Source organism: Notamacropus eugenii, chromosome 4 (assembly GCF_028372415.1).
Source record: "Notamacropus eugenii isolate mMacEug1 chromosome 4, mMacEug1.pri_v2, whole genome shotgun sequence".
NCBI lineage: Eukaryota > Metazoa > Chordata > Mammalia > Diprotodontia > Macropodidae > Notamacropus > Notamacropus eugenii.
In genome coordinates, this window is record NC_092875.1 from 69,522,476 (window position 1) to 69,543,242 (window position 20,767).

At 46.8% G+C, this 20,767-nt stretch overlaps 1 protein-coding gene across 2 annotated transcripts in view; it reads left to right on the forward strand.

Moving 5' to 3' along the window:
- Positions 1-2,064: 2,064 nt before the first annotated feature.
- PALM (paralemmin) overlaps positions 2,065-20,767 on the forward strand; it is a 29,986-nt gene continuing 11,283 nt past the window's right edge. For both annotated transcript variants that reach the window (XM_072601741.1, XM_072601742.1), the window contains exons 1-4: positions 2,065-2,494; positions 17,427-17,475; positions 19,507-19,587; positions 20,148-20,272. In XM_072601741.1, coding sequence (XP_072457842.1) covers positions 2,490-2,494; positions 17,427-17,475; positions 19,507-19,587; positions 20,148-20,272 — 260 coding nt within the window. In that variant the 5' untranslated portion in view covers positions 2,065-2,489. The remainder of the gene's footprint in view (positions 2,495-17,426; positions 17,476-19,506; positions 19,588-20,147; positions 20,273-20,767) is intronic.

Below are 20,767 nucleotides of genomic sequence, written 5' to 3' on the forward strand. Positions count from 1 at the left end.
GCCAGGGTAAGCATGGGGATATAAGAAGGGCAAAAAACAGTCCTTGACCTCAAATAGCGCAGAGTCTGTTGGGGGCAGCAGCATGCAAACAACTATATGCAAACAAGAGAGAAGCATATTAAGTTGGAGATAATCAACTGAGGGTATCCACTGACACTGAGGGACTGGGAAAAGCTTCTTCAGAAGGTGGGATTTTAGCTGGGATGATAAGGAAGCCAGGGAATCTGGGAGGCAGAGATGAGGGAAAGAATTTCAGCCATGCTGGGGAGGGACAGTCACCGGAAACGTTTGATCCTGTGTAGGAAAACTGGAACTCTAATGCATTGTTGGCGAAGTTGTGACCTGATCCTATGATTCAGAAGAGCAATTTGGAACTATGCCCAAAGGGCAATCAAATTGTGAATATTCTTTGATCTAGCAATACCACTACTAGGACTGTATCCCAAAGAGATCATGAAAAAACGGAATGGACCCACATGGACAAAAATATTTATAGTAGCTCTTTTTGTGGTGGCAGAGAATTGGAAATTGAGAGGATGCCCATCAATTGGGGAGTGGCTGAATAACTTGTGGTATATGAATGTAATGGAATACTATTATGCTATAAGAAATGACAAGCAGGCAGATTTGAGAAAAACCTGGACTTACACAAACTGATGCAAAGGAAAGTGAGCAGAACCAGCAACATTGTGAGATGATCAATTATGACTGACTTAGCTCTTCTCAGCAATGCAATGATCCAAGACAATTCCAAAAGACTCATGATGCTGTCCACATCTGGAGAAAGAATTGGAGTCTGAATGCAGATCGAAGCAGATTATTTTCATTTTCTTTATTTTTATTCATGGTTTTTTCCTTTTGCAAACTGTAATTGAAAGAAGAAACAGTTTGCAAAAAAAAAAATGAGTAGGGGGTGACATGGTCAAAACTGTGATGGGAAATCAGTTTGGTGATTATGTGGTGGATGTGCAGAGAGACTTGAGGCAGAGAATTCAGCCAGCAGGATGTAATTGCCCAGGCATGAGGCTACCCAACCTGGATGGTGAGAGTGTCAGAGAGAAGGGGGTATATCAAAGAGATGTCTAAAGAAGTACCTGAAAGATCCACCATCAACTTTCAGTTAATTTTAAAATTATTCTTGCTTTTTATTCTGGACATAAACCCCAAATAAAATAGCCAGTTGTTCAGTGGTAGAGACCTCCCGTCTAGGCAGACTTACAGTCAGGAAGATTTGAGTCCAATTGTGACCTAAGATACTTACTATCTGACTCAAGATACTTACTATCTGGGAAAGTCATTTAACCTCGGTCTGCCTCAGCTTCCTTATCTTTAAAACAGGGACTCTGATAATAGCACCTATGGTTGTTTCAGGATCAAATGTGTTAATATTTGTAAAGCAAAGATTTGCTTCTTTCTGTTCTTTTCTCTTCATTAAAAAAAAAAAAAGATACCTTAAATTACCTTCTTTTCATTTTGCTACCTAATCCCCATCTGTGCTTGTCTCTTACCACTCCACCCATACAGAAAACAAGAAAAACAAAGCCTTTGCAACAAATATGAGGAATCTAGTAAGAAAAAATTCCCACTTTGGCTGGCGACCTCTTCATTTGAGGAAACTGAGGCAGCAAAGATGACACAGCAAGTTGGTGCCAGGGGATATTTAAGGAGATTGCTGTAAGGATACAAATTGGACCCTTTGAGGTCTCAAGAGTTTCAGGGATTTTATAATTCCTTGCTCCCCTTTGGCTAAGTTCCTTTCCCCATTTTGGGCCTCAGTTTCCCTCCTCTGTAAAATCCTGCAGAGAGATGCGCCTATCCTCAGGGAAGAGCTCCCTAGAACATGGATACAAAGGGTTATTTGCAGACTATACCGGAGGAAAGACTTTCCACGGGGTGATGTGTATGGGGGGGGACGCTTTGAGGGATAGGGACTGGGGTGGGGAGTGGGCAGGTTGTAGTGATGGCCGGTGGCCTGCAGGAGGCGGCGTCGTACCGCTCCCGAGCCCCGGCCCAGCCCCAGCCCCAGCCCCAGCCCCAACCCAGCCCAGCCCACCGCAGCTCAGCCCTCCCCCGCGCGCGCTCGCCTGCTCCCTCGTTCCGTGCCTCCGCCCGCCCCGGACAATAACACCGCTCCTTTTCCTCCCCTCCCTCCCCTTCTCTCCCGGCTGCGATGCCTCGGAACCTCCTCCTGCCCCCGCCCCCGCGCCCCGCATCCCGGACCAGCCCCGCGCCCCTGCGCTAGCCGGTGGGGAGTGAGGGCGCAGCGGGCGCGGGGGGCATCTCGGGCGCTAGATCTCGGCTCTGGCTCCTCCCCGCCGCTCTCCACCTGGGCCTGGCCGCCGCCCCCGCCCCGGGGGCCCAGCCCTCAGCCCCCGAGGCTGCTCCCCCCTCGCCCCACCCTCCCCCAGCCCCTCCCTGACCGCCGCTGCCTCTTCCCCCCCCTCCTTCTCCTCCTCTTGCCAGCCTCAGACGCCCGGACTGCGGGAACCATGGAGTGAGTAGCCTGGGTCTGGGGGTGTTGGGGATCTGGAGGTCCAAAGGCTGGAGGATCTGGACTTTGGGGGTTCAGGGCCTGGGGTGTCTTAGGGCTGGGGGTGGCGGTGGTCTGAGGATCCGGTAACTAAATGTCGGGAACCAGGAGACCGGGCGCCTTGGGGCGGAGGGTCCAGGAAACAGGGGTCGGTTCGCAGACTGAAGGTTTGGAAACCTGGAGTCTGGGGCTCCGGGCATGGGGGGCCCCCTCACTCTCCCTCCATGGCGAAAGGGCCTGGTATAATAACCCGTGTCTGCTTCTTGTGGCTGAGGCTGTCAGTGACTAGCCCCACCCCTTGGCGGCTGCCCCCATTGCACCCCTGAGGGTGGGGTATGAGGGACTTCCCGCAGGTGGTGGTGGGCCTGGCGGTTTTCCCGCCGATGCTCCTGGAAGACGCTGCTTAAAGGTGGGGAAAGTGATGGCGGGAGCTATACCCTACTCTGGGCCACATCCTCTTTAATACTCAAGGGCAGGGTCCGTGGGTCCCCCCTTCTCCCTGATCTCCCACCAGGCACAGGTGTTCTGAAATTCAGGGAGACTACACAGGCTCGGCCTTAGTTGCTCTTGGGGAAGGGGAGGCCCGGAGCTTCTGCAGTCTTAGGCCTTTCAAGCCAAGATCCCTCCCCACTCTTTTCTCAACCCCATCCTTATCTCCATCTCCATCCTCACCCTTCCCCATTAATCTATGATCTTACTCCTCCCCATCCTTCTTCCTAGAGTCTAGACCTACCTCCCTTCCTGAAAGCTCTGACTGTAAAGTCAGGAACCTTCTCCCCTTTTCCTGCCTCCCCAAAGAACCATAGGCTAACACACCACCCTCTCCCCTTAATGGCAACATGCCATGACCCCTCCCCCAGCCCGGATTCCTCTCAGGAGTAAATGCTTGTTAATTCATGGGCAGCCTCTCCCATCAGTCCTCATAGAGTGATGGCCACCTCCTCATCACTGCTGAGAGAATCATTGGCTCCTTCCCTCCCTCATGCTTTCACGTAGAGTCACGGGCTAATTCCTTCCCACTCAGTCAACAATATTAAGGACCTACTATGTGCCAGGCACGGTGTTAAGCATTGGATATTCAAAGAGAGGCAAAAACATGGGCTCTTCCCTCAAAGGAGCTCACATCCTAATGGGGAAAGACAGCATGAACATAAGGATGTCCATACAAGATATATACAGAGTAGGAGGTCAACTCAAAAGGAAGGCACTGGGGTGGGGGAGAGAGTGAAAAACTGGGAAGTCTCTTGGAGAAGGTGAGATTTGAATAGAGGTTTATAGATTTATTTTGCAGAGAAAGAAATTGAGGCCGATAGAGATGCTAGCTCTCCTCCCTCTACCCTCCTCCCCATGGGTTCATTCCCTTTTCTTGTCTCTACTTAGAGAACGACAGGCCAGCCCCTTTCCAGTTTGGGTGGTGGCCCTGCTTCCTAGGAAGCCCTTTTAGAAGGGCTTGCTCTTGAGCTGGGCGGAACTCTCCTGCCCAATGCCTCTGGGCATTTCTCGAGGAACTTTCAACCTGAGATGTGTGGTACCTTGAGCTCCCAGCTTTTAGAAAGGCACTTTGGGATCTCTGGCTAAACCGTAGTCCCATCCAAGCAAACCTGAATCTCTGAGAGTGGTGTTGTAACTGGGAAGTCCAGAAATGTGGGTTCTGCCTTGCCCTGCCCCTGAATTTCCATGTGATCCTTTTTCAATCAGGGCCTCAGTTTCCCTCTCTATAAAATGAGCTGCTTTATCTCTTAAGTTGCTTTCCATATTTGAGTTGGTGATTCTAGGAACCTTCTCTAGTCCTCTCACCCCATGACTGAGGAGGCCCCACCCTTGGCTTTCCCTGAAACTTGGCCCCTTTTGCTTTAGAAACTCCTGACAAGCAGACAAAGCCCTATCCCGGAGGGAACCCAGCCCTGAGCCTTGGGGCCCTGGAGGGAGAGAGCAGCCCAACCCAGTCTCATCTTTTCCTCCCTTGTTTACCTCAGGGCTTGCTGCAAAAGTCAGCCAGGAGTCCCAATGTATGACTGAGCTGAGACCTACAGAGAATATGGCATAGAACCCCCACTTTAGCCCAGTCCTCAGCGTCTAGCCCTTTACTGGGATGCACATTTAGTTAGGTTCGGCATTTACCAAGTGTCTGTATTTCCATTCCATCTGATGAGACATAGATTCAGCCCCAGCCCTGTCTTCTGGGAGCTTATAGTCTAATAAAGGGGATTCCAAATGCACACGTTAAACTGTATTAGAGACAAAAGAAACCCAGACAAAGAACTCCAGGGAAATATGAAGAGGAGAGGATGGAGGGTAGGGTGGTATCAGAGAAGGCTTCAAGGAGGAGATGGCAGGTGGCATCTGATGGGCAAAGAGAAAGGTTTCAACAGGTGAAAAAGGGGAGGACATTTCCAAGCAAGGGGGTTGATCTACCTGATTGAACTGAGACTTGAAGGTAGATTGAAATCTGGGAGCTATCCAGTTTGGCCAGAACTTAGCATGTGAATGAGCCAAATGGAGAAAAAAAAAAGGCCAGACAGGTAGATTGGATTGAGAGTTTAAAAGGTATTCCCTGCGCAGCTGAGCAGTTTGGATTTCGTTTGGGAGGTACTAGGGAACCCTTGCTAGTACTGACATGCTTTAGGAAGGGCATTTTGGTATCAGGTGAAGGACAGACTTGGATAAGAGAGGGACCTGCAAAGATCTATTAAAAGTCAATTCCTCCACATAGGGAGCTCACTGTCCAGAGATGATGAGACCATTTCCGAAAGTAGGGATCACTACTGGCTGGGTTGCAGGGAACATGGGATAGCAATCCTGGAAGCCTTCTTGTAGTTCATAACATTTGAGCTGGGTCTGGAAAGAAAGTTAGAGATTTCAACCAGCAGAGGTGGGAGGAATATTGGGCATCTATTGTAGGAGACAGAAACTCAGAAACTGGATCAGCAGGAGAGATGAGCTGGAGTCTTTTCCTTCATTCATGAAAGACCACAGCTTGAGCGTGTCCCATGACCACGGAAGATAAGGGGATCATGGGATCCTGGAGTCCAAATGAGAAGGCCCCCTAGGCCTGGGAGCAGAAGCTAGCTCCATAGTGCCAAGGGCACTATCAATAGTTATTATTGGGGGAATTAATCACTATCAATCATATCCATAATTCTGTGGAAAGCATTTTATAAACTTTAGAGTGAAATATGTGGAAATACATTCATAAATAAATACAAAGTCAGTGCGACAGAGTAGAATTTCAGATGGTCCCAGGGCCAAGAAGATGGGGGAATCAAGTTCTACTCCTGCTGTATACTAACTGGCTCTGTGACCCAGGGTGAGTCACTAAACCTCTAAGTACTCTAGACTATGTTCTACAAGGTGCTAAACCTGTATTGGCAAGGGGAGTTTTCTCTTCTGGGAGTTCCCTGTGCCAATTGTTACCCTTCTATCCCTAAAGCTCTATAAAAAGATTAGTCGTTTTATAATTGGATGCTTTATGCATCATTCAGCAAGCATTTACTAGACTCTTGCTGTGTACCATGCACTGTTAGGCACTAGACACAGTTCCTGCCCTCAAGGGGTTTATATTCTAAAGGGGGAGACAATCCTAGACATATAGGTACTAGGTAACCAGGACTGGGATGACCAGATGATGCCTCTTGGATTGGGAATTGGGAAATTTGGATTTTAAAATCTGTCCCTGACCAGCTTTATAAACCTGAGCAAACCACCTGACCTTTTAGGGTCTCAAATTTTCTCACTTGTATAACAGGAATGTTTAATCTTTAGGTACAAATTTTCCCTGTTGCCCCTTCCTGTATGGAATTCTCTTCTCAACTCTAGTCCATTTTTGCTTTTCTTTAGATCATTAGTACTTAGTGCTTGGTACATGAGAGACCCTAAATAAATGCTTGTTTACTTGCTTGGCCTCTTGGAACCCCAGCTCTGTTTAAGGCTCAACTTCTGCCACTTCCTACAAGAAGCCTTTCCTACACTCTGCAATTTACTAAGGCTGCTGCTCTACACGCCACTGTGAATTCATCTTTTTCCTATCTGCCTACATTATCTGTGACTCCATCCTCCAAAAAGGATGTAAGTTCCTTGAGGGCTAGTAGGATTTTTTTCTTGTCTTTGTGTTCTCAGCTCCTTGTAGTGCCTGGCAAACTATTGGTGCTTAAATACTCCTTGATTGGTAGAGTGGAAGAGAGAAGAGTTGGGAGGAAAGTGATTGGTTAATTTCCCCTACCTGAAGTGAAAGAGGAATAATATAGCTTTTTGAATATTATCTTGTGTGTGTCTATGTGTATTAATAATGTAGGAAGAAGTTACCAGGGGACAGGATTTCAGTTTGAAATAAGGAAGAGCTCTACACACTTATCTTGCAATGTTGTGTATTAAGAGTTATCTGTGTTGTCTTATCTTTACTTTACAGAGCTTCTGGAGGTCAGGGACTATTTCTCTGTAATCTCACTCTGAGTCTTAACATTTATTGAACTTCATAGTATCAAGGCAAATGAAAGCCAAAAGAGACCTTAGAATCATCAAATTGTCCAAACCCCTGGATGGTCTCTGGGTTTCAGGAAGCCCTTTTGAAAGCAGGCACCTTTTTTGGTTTTTGTCTTTGTGCATGCCCAGTCAGAATTGCTAGCCTTTAAATAGGTTTTCAGAGCACTTTATATGCATTATCTCTTTTGATCCTCACTGCAACCCTGGGGAGGGAGGTACCGTTATTACCTCCATTTTACAGATGAGGAAACTGAGACAGTTTGCCCTGGGTGACCCAACTAGTAAGTCTGAGAAAGCATGAGAATTCAGGTCTTCCTGATCTCAAGTCCAATACTCTTTCCACTGTGCCATCTAGCTGCTCATTTGAAGTATACTATCAATGTTGTGTCATTTTTTAAATTGTGTCTGATTCCTCGTGGTCCCATTTGGGGCTTTCTTGACAGAGATACTGGAATGGTTTGCCATTTCCTCTCCAGCTCATTTTACAGATGAGGAAACTGAGGCAAACAGGTTTAAGTGACATGCCTAGGGTCACACACCTACTAAGTGTCTGAGGCTGGATTTGAACTCAGGAAGATGAGTTTTCTGGCTCCAGGCCTGGTACTTTATCCACTGCACCACTAGCTACCCTATGGGACATAGTATCAGTAGTAGATACTTAATACATGTTTTTTTAAGTAGATAAAAGATATTAATAGCTTCGGGGGGCTACCACAGGCAGGCAGGCAAGCACATAGGCTACGGAGGAGTTGGTTACCTTGAGTGTAAGAGAGTGCCTTGTCACAGAAGCTGGTGACCTCCTGTCAGGGAGGCTGTTCTAATCAGTCCAAGTTACTCTTCAAATGATCAACATTTGTTAGTTGATTAGGTGCCATATTGGAGAAAGAATGCACCCATATAAATAAAGGACAGATTATACAAAAAAGGAATACAAGGTCATTTTCGAGGGGTGGAAGAGTTTCCACCGTCTGAGGGTATCCAGGGTTGGTCAGGCTTCCTGCAGGCTGAGGTGCTTGAACCAAGTTTTGGAAGAAAGAAGCTTGGGATTCTAAGGGTCCTGGGTGAGGAGAGAGTATATATTCCAAGCTTGAGGTACAGCTTGAGCTTGGAGACAGGAGACTTGGAGCTCTCCCTTCTGTACGAAAATAGCAAAAAGGCCAGTTAATGGGTAACAGTCTGGAGAGGTCAGCGGGAGCCAGGGCATGGTGGGCTTTGAAATCTAGACGGGAGTTTGCATTTCATCAAAGAGGCAGTAGAGAGTACAAGAACTTTTTGGTCAGGTGGTGACACAGTCAGAACTGTGCTTCCTGAGCGTTGCTTAGGGAACTGTGGCTGGAGAAGGACTGGAGGCTGCAGAGGCGACAGCAATAGACCAGTTATGAAGTCCTGAGCTAGGATGGTAGCCTTTGAGGACAGAGAAGGGGACAGAGAAGAGATAAGTCTGTGACCAGCAGGGGGCTACCACTTTCTGCCCCTTATGTACCTACTGTGTGCCAGGCACTGGGCATACAGAGTCAAATAAACACCTACTATGTACCAGCCACTGTACATACAGAGCCAAAAGTAAAACAATTCTTGCCTTCAAGGAGCTTACTGGAGCCTTAGGGGCACCATGGTGGGGTAGACAAGAAGTCTTGGGTATAAATTTTATCTTCCACACTTACTAGATGGGCCTGTACTCATGTAGAACTGAATTTAAATCCTGCCTCAGATATTTACTAGACCTGTGACTGAGCAATTCACTTAAACCTTTATTTTCCTCAGTTTTCTTATCTGAAAAATGGGGATAATATTAGCACCTACCTCCCAGAGTTGTTGTGAAAATCAATTGAGATAATACCTGTGAAGTGTTTAGCACAGTGCCTGGCACACAGTAAGTGCTATCTAAATGTTAGTTAGCTTTTAGTATTAGTTGTATGACACTGAGCCAGTCATTCCCCTTTCCTGGGCCCCAGAGGTGCCTCACCTGTCACATAAGAGGTTTGGACAAGATGACTTCTGAGGTTCCTTTCTGCTCCACACCTTAGCCCTTGTGTTAAAGGTTGTACTGAATTTCTCTCTCTGATCTCCAGCATTAACTTTCTGTGATTACATGTAGTTCAATCAGCATTAAGATTCCTGAGGACCCTTCTCTTTACCAACCCTCCTCATTGTGATATACAATATTACATAATAAATGCATTAATGAAGTTCACAATGCTATGTGAGATCCTAGGGCAAAGTTATTCAAGGTCCTAGGAGAAAATTATTGCCTAAGAAGCAGTCATGGAAGGCTTCCTGGTAGAGATGACAATTAACCCTAGATTTTAAAGACCAGCTAGTAATCAGAGAGGGGAAAGGCATTCCAAGCACAGGAAAGTGTTTTAATAAAGACAGTGGACTGGTGGGGGCTGAGAGGGCCTTCTGTTTTGTCACAATGAAAAGAGTGATGGAGAAAAATATGAGATAAGGCTGGAAATAAATTTTTAGTCATTTCGGTTGTGTCCAACTCTTCATGACACAAATGTACTGGAGTGGTTTGCCATTTCCTTCTCCAGCTCATTTTGTAGATGAGGAAACTGAGGCAATCTTGAGTTAAGTGACTTGCCCAGGGTCACTCAGCTAGTGAGTGTCTGAGGCCGGATTTGAACTCAGGAAGATGAGTCTTCAGACTTTAGTTCCTGCGCTCTATGTATTATGGCACCACTTAGCTGCCCATGGAAATATAGGGTGCTAATCATTTTTTTTTTGTCAGTTTTTAAAATTTTACACTTGAATATGCAATGGAAATAAAAAAATATGTAGTTGGCCATAAGAGAGGATTCAATATAAAGTAATAAATTTCCATTTCAAGAAAACCTGTATAATAACTATTACTTATTGTTTTCAGAGCTACCCAACTTTTCTTTAGTTCCCTGTTGGTTTTCCTGTTTTCTGCTGTGCTTTTTCTACTTTATTTTTTTCCCTCCCAAAGAAGGATATATATTTATATACATATAAATATATGTATGTATGTTATATATGCATATGTAACATACATATATATAGATATCTATACATATACACTCATACACAAATATGTAAAAACATATTATACTTATGTCCTGTCATCTGTTTGTCTTGATGTGGAAGCATGTTCCTTCATAAGTCTATCTTTTCCATATTTTTCATCATCACTTCCTACACCACAGTAACATTTTCTGGATTCAAACAGCATCTTCCTTTACAGAATCTTTGAGATTTATTTGAGCATTTATAATAGAACGCCTTGGTTGCTCAGTTATTCTTAAAACAATGCTGTTGTTACTGTATACAATGTTCTCTTGGTTCTGCTTATTCTGCTCTTTGTTAATTCTTGTGGAGGTCTCTCCATGCTTTTCTAAGATCATTGAGCTCATCATTTCTTATAGCAGAGTAATATTCCATCATGAGCATATACCATGTCTCCTTTAGCCATTCCCCAACTGACGGACATCCACACAAATTCCAATTCTTTGCCACCACAAAGAGAACTGCTATAAAATATTTGAGGCCAGGTAGGTTCTTTTCCATTTTCCCTAGTCATCTTCGGAAATAGACCTAGTAGTGAGTGATATTGCTGGGTCAAAGGTAGGGTGTTCATCTTAGCAGCTGACATTGAGATAAAGCTTTGTGGTTTTGCAAAGTACTTCACACATATTATGTCTTTGGACTCTTAAAGCAACAGGTCTAGAACCAAGTCAAATAGTCCACCAACTGTCTTATTTTACAGATGAAGAAACTGAAGTCCAGAAAAGTAAGTTGACATATCTAAGGTCACATAGGTGGTAAGGGCTAGTGTACTTTTCCTGCTGGACCAAAGAGCATTTACAGATAAAGAAAGTGAAGCACAAAGACTTTCAGTAGTCTTTCAGCTAACCGTTGGTTGTAGAAGACCTTGAATGGCAGGCAGTGGAGTTTAAATTGGCCTCCCGAGGCAACTGGGAGCCCCAGAAATTTCTGGAAGCAACAGACTGGGTCCTTCTTAGGGGATTCCTATGCAAGTGACTGAGACAAGTTAACAGTCAGTAAGCAGCATAGGTGGGATTTGAACCTAGTTCCTCTGATTTCAGAAGCAAGGCCCTTTTCGCTGTACCAAGCACTGTGACCTTGGACAGGGCCTTTCCCTTCCCAGTCTGTGATTTTCTCATCTGTAATTATCCAGTTGGGGGGGGGGGGGTCTAGGTGGCGCCATAGTGCACAGAACGCTAGACTAGGAGTCAGGAAGTGTCTTCTTCATGGGGGGCTGACTATGGACAAGTCACTTAACCCTGCCTGCCTCAGTTTCTTCATCTGTAGAAAGGGCTGGAGAAGGAAATGGCATACCGCTCCAGTATCTTTGCCAAGAAAACCCCAAAAGGGGTCAGGAAGAGTTGGACATGTCTGAAAACAACTAAACAACAAGAATTTTCCAATTACAGGCTTTGGGCCGGCAGGCTTAGTGGAATGAAGGGTAGGGATTATTCTGGCTTCGCTGTTGGTAAAGTTGTGCAAATCCCTACCTTTTTCTAGGCCCTAAAAAAGTTTCTTCAAGGCTTACTTCCTCCAGGAAGTCTTCCTAGAGTTTATCCTGAGCTCTCCTGGCTAAGGGGCAAGGATGGACCTCAGTCCACCCTCTGGCTCTTGGGTCTTCCCAGAAGTAGAAGCCTGATAAATTAGTACAGAATGAATGAATGAATGAATGAATGAATGAATGAATGAATGAATGAAATACAGACCCCACCCCACCAGCTGGAGACCCACCTCAATCCCAAGTCAAGAACATCGCCATCTGAACCTGGATTTAAATTCTCTATTATTTAGGTACTGGGCAAATTGTTGTCCCTTTCTGGGCCCCAGTTTTCCCATCTGTAAAATGAGAAGGTTGTATTAGCCCAGATACCTTAATCTTTTTTGTGTCCTGGGTTCCCTTTGACAATCATTCCGATGAAGCCTACGGACCTCTTAGAATCATGTTTTTAAATGCATAAAATAAAATACACAAGATTATGAAGGAAACTAGTAAAATTGAAATACAGTATCAAAGTATTTTAAAGCAGTCCCCAGAGCCTAGGCTAAGACCCTCTGGACCGAGGACTCCCTAGAGTCCCATCAGCCACTTGTGAGTTCCCAGATCTTCCAGTGCAGATTAGTTCCCAACTCTTGGAATCAGGTGCCCCAAAGGGAAATCCTTCTTGGGGGACATTCTCTGTAAGAGTGGAAATGGGGTCGATGTCATGCAGGACTTTGGGCACTGGAACTCCTGGTTTTCCGTGCCAGGAAAGAGAATTGTGTGGCACGTTTCCTGCCCTCTGTTTAGAGCTTCGACTCCTCAGCCTGGTGGAGAGCTCCCCTCTGTAGCAGACATTCCCCGCCCCCCCTCCCCGGACTCCTTAATCAGGTCTATCCCAGGTCGAGGCAGCTGTTTCCTCTCAATAATTAACATAGGAATGTGTCCAGATTCTCCCCTAGTGCCCTCAGTCCTTTCTCCCCCTTTGCAGCCTCCCTCATTCAGGGAGGCTGGCTCAGGGCAGGGTAGCTGGGCTCACTCCTGGACTTGGGGCTGGTCTGAGCCAGACTAACTCTGGCCAGAATAGCCCCTTCCAGTCCCCACCCACCGAGCTGAGTGACCTTGGGCACATTGCACAACCTTTCTGGGCGGGTGTCAATTTGGAATCTGTCAGCTCTGGCCCTCCCTACTTCCCCAGGACTTTCACTGGGTAAAATAATTGGAGAAATTTAGCCCTGAGGGACCTTCAAAGTCAACCAGGTTCATTATCTCCTACTAAGTGCTTAATCACCTACTGTGTGCTAAAGGCTGGGGATATAAAGAAGGGCAAAAACTGCTCCTAATCTAAGGTGGGAAGATAACCTACCAAGTGGGTTCTTAGAGATGATCTGCTCCAAACCCCTCTTTTTATGGAGGGGGATATTCTTCACTAAAGACTAAACTGGGTCTTCAGCTGGTGGGATGGGTTGAAGTTCATTCATTCTTCATTCAATAAACATTTATCAGGCTCCGCCCTCTGGCTAGGACCACGGGGAGCGTTCCAGGGCGCCCACCCCGCCCCTGCTAAGCTCTGGGGAGACTTCTTGGAGAAGGTGAACTTTGTAGAAACTGAGGCTTAGCTAGCAGCAGGGTCTTTGAGCCCAGACCTGGAGCCTCCCAGTCCAGGGTGGGTAATGGGGTCAGGCCGGGGAGCTGCTCAGGAGTGGCCTGAGTGGGGAGCGTAGCCTGCCAGGAGAAGAGGTTCTCGTTCTCTAGCTTTTTGGCTTTCTCTTTGCTGGGGGGAGGGGACGTGGGCGGGGCTGGGTGGAGGCTGGGGGAGCAGCTGTGGGGCGGGTCCTGAGGCTAACCCATCCCCCCATCTTCTCCGTGGGCTGCTCCCTCTCCCCCGCGCCCGGGTAATCGCCGTTGTCATGGCAATGGTGGTGTTGCCAGGGCACCCGCCTCCCAGAGGGGGCCCCCGGATAAATCACTGATCAGCAGCTTCCCTGGGGATGGGCAGAGTGGAGAGCTGGGGGGCCTGGCAGGTTCTGAGGCTGAAGGTTGGACTCTTGGGTGCTGACCTAATCAGGATGGACTCTCTGTGCCTGGCTGACTGTGGAGCTGGGGCCTGGACTTTGGGGGGTCTGGCCAGCTCTAAAGTTGGGGCTGGGAGCCCTGCCATACAGGAAGGAGCCCTTTACCTGGGGGCTTTTCCCTGGCCCATGGGCCCCACGGATCTCACAGGCCCAATGAGTCTCACCTGCTCTGAAGGCCTTCCTTGTTCCAGTTTGAGCTCCGCCTTCAGTTTTTCTCAGCTTCTCCCTGATCCTTTTATTTTTCTACTTGACCCGTCACTGAGCAGCTAACCAGAGAAACAGCTCATCCTTCCAAAGGAGTGGTGACTTGAAAGTCTGGTGAAGCCTGACCGACTGAGGCAGTGGCTTCTCCCATCAGGGCAGCTCTTCATGTAAACAGCATTCCCCCGGCCTTATAACTACACTCCTGGACTCAGAACAGTAGAACTGGGGGACCCACAGAACACAGATCAGAGCTAGGTGGGGAGACCTTGGAGCAGAGAATGTCAGAGCAGAGACACTCTAAGCCCAGAGGTCCCTTAGAACAGAAGGTCAGAGCTAGGAGGCCCTTAGGATATAGAGTATCAGGGCTTGGAGGGATCTTAGGACACAGAATGTGACAGCTGCATGGGCCCTCAGGAAATAGAACTTCAGATCTGGGAGGACCCTTAGAATCCCAGAATGTCAGAGCTCAGGGAAGGCCTTAGATACCATACACCATCTAGTCTATCATGATGCAGGAGAGGAATTGACTCACCCAAGGTGAGACATTAAGTTAGGGGCAGAATCAAGACTGGAATCCAGGCTCTGACAGTCTCAGTGACTGAGGCTCAGGGAGGGGCAGGAGGATGTCTTGCTCAGGTGTGGTGGGATATGCCAACTCATTCCCTTGCTGGTGACTCTTGGTGACTCTGGCGGCCAGTTGGTGTCTTAGAGTTGACTGAAGGAAATTTGAGATTAGGGTGGCATGAGGCTGCTAGCTGGAAAGTACCATTGGGTCAAGATGATAGTAAGAGTCCCTGTGGTCTAGCCAGCTTTGGGCACTGACTGTTGAAGTGTCTAGGTGAGACAATAGTGTTGAGTCTGGAGTCAGGGGAGAACTTGAGTTCAAATCCAGCCTCAGACACTTAGTAGCTGTGTGACCCTGGGCAAGTCACTTTACTTTGGTCTCAGTTTTCTCAACTGTAAAATGGGAATGATAACAGCACTTCCATCCCAGGGTTGTGGGGAGGATCAAATGAAAAATATAAGGTGATTAGCACAGTGCGCAGCACATAATAGATGCTGTATAAATGCTTATTCTCTTTCCCCTTCACTATTAGAACATTTTCCCTCGCTTCCATGGAGCCTTCTCACAGACCACCTAGGCCTGAGGTAGATAATTGCTGCTCCTCAAAGATATTTCAAGCTCTTCCTAACTGCAGAATCTCTGATGCTAGGTCTGTTTTCCTTTCCATGTAATGGGCAGAGAATTTGGAGGATGCTTGAACAGGGCCAGCCAACTGTCAAGCCTCTAATTATGTCTGCCTTGGTCTTGTTGGGGGCATGTGGCAGACGTAGCTATATTCAGTTAGTTCAACCAGGACAGGTTTCTGGTGTTTAAATAGGAACTTTTACTTGGAAATTGAAAGCCATCAGAATACAGGAGATTGGAAGAGGACAGGATTTATCCATTTCTGGTGGATGAGCAAGTCATTGGAGATCTGAGGTACATAGATTTGAGGATCATAGATTTATAGCTGAATGGGACCGTAGAAGGTCCTTTGACCTCCTCGAGGGTTCTAGCTTTGCTTCTAATTTGATGCATGACTTTGGGCAAATTATTTCCCCTTTGTTTCCCTGTCTTTAAAAGGAGGGGTTGCATTATTTGGTTTTTAAGATCTGAGTCTCAGTTCCTTCATCTATCAAATGGGAATGATAATCCTTGATTTAGTCCACACCCCACAAGATTGGTTGTTTTTGAAGAGACTGCCCCTTGCCAACTGAAAACTTTGTCAGCAGTAGGAAAACTCGATCTTCGGGCTTCTAGCCTAGGCTGGGGCTCTCCAGATTTAGGATCCCTACTCCTGAATCTGAAAGAAGGGCAGATCACAGGATCCAGGGCATCGGGTCCAAACAACTCATTTTACAGTGAAGGAAACTGTGACCTGGGGAGAAGAGACTTGTCCAAGGTCATCATATCCCATCACATTTGGAGCCAAGCTAGAGACTGTAAAATGAGGAGGTTGGGTCAGATAACAACTGAGCTCTTTTCCAGCTCTAAGTAGATGATCCCGTGAAACCTAGGCCTTCTGACACCCAGGTTTTGACCCTATACCCTCTGACCCTAAATGCAGCATTTTTTTTTTTTATTATACCACACTGAATCTAGAGTTCTCTTGTTCTAACCAAAGAACTGCCCCAATGGTTCAGTTTCTCACCTCTATCTCACACCTGAGTCTGGAGAGGTACAAATTTAGGGACAAATCTGTTCTTTGGAAGAGAAGCAATTGATAACCTAAGGCCAGCTGCAGTTTCAGCTCTAAGGGCAGGGAGAGGTGGTGGTGATCATTTTGCTATGGGATTTGGGGGAAAGGAGGGGCAGGAATGAGGTGCTACGGTCATCCTGCTCTCTGTGCTGATCTGGGCCCTAGGATAGTCTGTCTGCCTGGGATGGTCAGGGACTAGACACAACAGGGGAAGGATTAGGGTCCCTGGCTCCTAACCAGAATCTCCCAGCTAAACCACTCAGCATTTTCTGCTCATCAGAAAGTCACTCCTGGGTGTGTTGCTGTACTAAGCAGTCCTGGGCTTTTTGGGGATTTGTGACTGAGGATCTCAAAGCACTTTGCAGATAGAGGAATGCTCCAGCAGCGATGACTTGGTTCTATTTTATTATGTCAAACTTTGTCAGGCCTAGAGGCCTAAGGGCTACCCGAGTCTTACCTTACCTATCGCAGGTCTTCGGCTGGCCAAACCGGATAAACGTATGAGAGAAGAGACTTTCCAGAGTCGAACAAGGGTTAGGCTTTATTCAGGGTCTTGGTTACATGTGCAGGGTGAATTCTTCCTGAGGAGAGAGGAATCTCCCAAGGAGGCAAAGATCTTACAGTAAGAGAATGGAAGCGGGAGTGGAAGAGGGGAGAAAAAAGACAGGAGAGAGGGAAGAGGGGCCTTCTGTCCTCTAAGGGCCCCTCAGCGCTAAGAGCACCTTCAGGCTTTCCTGACCCTACTTAAGCTCTCCCGCCACCACATAGTTTGCACGTGAATACCGGGCGTGCTCTCAGCCTTTTGTTAGTCAACAACAGGTGTGCTCAGACCCCGGGCCAATTTCGAGGGTGGGATGCTCTCCCCAGCACATATCCCACGGAGAAGTGGCGGAGATGCACGAGATAGCCTGGGTCTCACACCTCAATTCCCAGCTGTTCCCTGGGGGGCCTCATGAGAACTCTAAGGTTTAGAAGTCCTCACTTTTACCTGCCCGAGACTGTCCACATGGAACTGAGCTTACACCCCCAACAAAACTTGGCTTAAACAGCTGATGCTCTGAGCTCCAGTCCTAGGGGCAAGAGAAAGGCAAGGAGAATGGGGAGGAGGTAAAGACTGCAAACTCTTGCCAAAGCAATCTGGGAGAGCTTCCTGGAGGAGGTAACATTCGAAGGGAGAGGGGAAGTATGTTGAGGAAGCAGCAGAGAGGTTAGGTCGTCTTGGGGAGTCTTGTGAACACCTTGGCCTTGTTCTGCTGGGCCATGGGACATCCTGAGCTGCAGGAAGGAGAGAGGACCCCTGCCCTTAGGGAGCTACCTCTTTGGGAAAGGGGTAAGGGTACAGTCACATTTTAAGAGGTCCATTCAAGCCTGTCTATGACTTCATGCTACTTTTTTTTTTTTTTTAACAGAGTCTCTGTAGAGACCACCTTCCAACAGGAAAGGCTTCAGGCCATTGCAGTGAGTACCCTGACATCATTCCCCCTAATCTTAATAAGGGCTTTAGTGAAGCTGGATTAAGCTGGGGGTGGGGAATAGGGGTCAGGAGTCCTTCCTGTCCAACTATGTGAGAGAAACAGAAACAAAAAGCATCTACTTGTGTGACCTTAGTCAAGTCATTTAATTTCTCTGGGTCTCAGTTTACTCATCTGTAAGAGGGAGGGAGAGGGTTGGAATAGATCACCCCTAAGGTCCTTCTACATTTATGATCCTATAATCCTTTGATCTCCCTGGGCCTCAGTTTCCTCATCTGTAAAAAGCTGGATTTTCTTGAGGCGAAGCCCCAGGCTGGTGATGAGTTTCTCTCCACATTTAGCTTCTAAACTGATTCATATTATCTGTTGTTACTGGGCCCATCCTCAAAGCCTTTCCAGTCTGGGACAACCTGCCAGAGTTTAGACTCTGTTGGCAGAGGCTTCAGGAACTCCCAGGGTCACCTCCACACCACAGTGATGCATTAGCAGAGAGCTTCCCCGTTGCAATAATAAAGATAATTCAATATTTGTTAATAGTATGTCTGTGATTAAAGTTAATTAATAATAATGAATATTGTACTTATGTACCTCTTTGCATTTTAGAAAACTTTCCCATTTGTGACCCCATTTATTCCTGATGATAGCAAGATGCAGTATGCCATAGTCCAGGGGTGGGGAACCTGTGACCTTGGGGCCACATGTGTGGTCCTCTACGTCCTCAAGTGCAGCCATTTGAATTCAAACTGGGTTCCATCAAAAGGCTTCACTTGAGCACCTAGAGGGCCACATGTTGTCTCGAGGCCACGGATTCCCCATCCCTAGTGTTGTCAGTTAATGGTTAGCTTTGGGATCAGAAGCTGTCTGGAACATACAGGCTGTGTGACCCTGGGCCAATCCCTTAACCTCAGTGCTCTTGGCAGCTCCCCAAAACTATCAGCTACAGAGAATGTGCCTACCTGCATTAGTAGAGGAAACTCATTCACTTGGAAATTCCCTATGTGAATACAATCACTGATGGTGGTTAAAAAAAAACCAAACCCCAAAAAACCTTTCAATAGCTAGGCAGTGAAGGACATCCCCAGTGTACAACTTGGACAGTATAATGTGGGAGCATTGGATTGAGAATCAGAGGACCTGGGTTTGAATCCTGGCTGGGCCACTTAGCAGCTTGGATAGATCACCTCACCTCTGGGACTTACTTTCATCTCATGTTAAAATGATAGGGTTGGATTAAGTGATATCAGTTGTGAATTCAGTGATAAATCTCTGATTTAAAAGTGAGGCTCGGAGAGGGACTGGAACTTAACTCAAGGTCACACAGTCAAGTAGTTGTACTAGACAAAAGACACCTAGAGCCCTGGTCTCCTGACTCCCTCCATTTTCAAGTAGGCCATGTGACATAGTGACAAGACAAGGCCTTGCCTATGACTTGGGAGGCCAGAGGGACGATCTTAGCCTCCGCCTCACTTTGGCAATGGGATTTCTCTTTGTCCTACTTATAAAAGGAGAGGATTGGACACTCCCCACTTTCTTAGGGAGAGACGGTGGCCATCCTGAGACACATTTTAAAGATACTGGCAACGTAGGGATTTGTTTTGTTTGACTGCTCATTTGTAATAAGAGTTTTCTTTTCCTTTTCTTTTTTCTTTATAATGGGAGTAGGAGTGAGAGAGAAAATAGATTTTTTTTTTGCAAGTAAAAATTAAATTTAAAATTTAAATTAAAAAAAAAAGGAGGGTTGGAATAGAAGGTCTCTAAGCACTTACTCAGATTCTGAATGAACCCTGCATAATGCATGGGATTAAACCTAAAGATTAGAAAGTTCAGGTTCAAGATCCATTGGTAGATGATGACACCTGCTGGTGGTTTGTGGTATTGCACCCCAGCTCTGTTAGCTGTTATCCTAGCCTAGCATCCCTCTCAATTATGACTTTTAAGATCCAAGGCATGTAAGAAAAAATAAGATGTTTGGAAGCCCTTTTTTGAGACTGACTCTCCCTTCACGCCCATCCCTTAGGAGAAGAGAAAGAGGCAAACTGAAATTGAGAATAAAAGGCGGCAATTAGAGGATGACCGGCGACAGCTGCAGCATTTAAAGGTACCTGTCCCTACCGATGACTGCATCCCTCCCCGCCCCCCCCCCCCCCCCCCCCCCAGCCTCCCTTTCCTTTGGTTAGGATCCAGAAGAAGGGCAGCAGTCTCCTTTGATATGATCAATGGAAGATGGTCTCTGAAGTCAGAGATTAAATTTAAGCTGTTAAATTTAGCTCTTTGTTCAAACCTCAACTCTGCCATTTTACCACCTGTGTGATCTTGAATCACTTAACCTCTCTGCTTCAATTTCCCCATCTGTAAAATGAGGGAGTTGGGTTAGATTTTTAAGGTTCCTTCCACCTATAAATCTGAATTGTTACCCACCTCTGACACATACTGTGTGATCCTGATCAAGTCACCCAACAATCTGTGCTCTAAGGCTTATGAATTGCAGAGAAGGTACTAGCCTACATTGACAAGGGAAACAGGACCTCACTGAGAACTCCCTACACCATGCATTCAGGCATTCAGCCCCTCTCTCTATGATCCTGTCAGCTGCTCAGTGTTTAAGCCTGGCTTTTATGGTGGGAAACATCACTACCCACACCTTTCTGCCCTCCATAGTCCAAGGCCCTTCGGGAGCGATGGCTGCTGGAGGGGGCCCCCTCCACTGAGGAAGATGAAATGATGAAGAAGCAGATGCAGGATGATGAGCAGAAGGTCAAACAGCTAGAGGATTCTATCCTCAGGTGGGGAGGCGGTGCTTCTGTCTGGTCTTGCCTCGGTGGTGATGGTGATGGTGGTGGTGGTGGTGGGTGGTGTGGAGGGGCTTGGTCTGACCCAAGAGCTATCATGCAATCCCCTGGTACTCTGTGCCAGGTACTGTGCTAGCAACTAAGAATACAAAGGCAAAATGAAACTGTCCCTGACCTCTGGGAGCTTATACTTCAATAGGGGAGATGATACATATATATATATATATATATATATATATATACATATATATATATACACATACGTATGTAAAATAAATGTGTGGTAATTGGGTTGAGTGGACCACTACCTCTTGCCTTTGCCCCTGATCTGAGTGGGGAGATAAGGCATTTGCCTTGACTTCTGGGGCTGGCCTCCATCAGTTTGAGAGGTGCTGGGAATGCTATCCCGGGGGATCCCCTGGTTCCTGGCCCAGCCCAGCATTAGCCAGCAGACTTACTCCCTCTCCACTCCATGGAAGCCAGAGACCG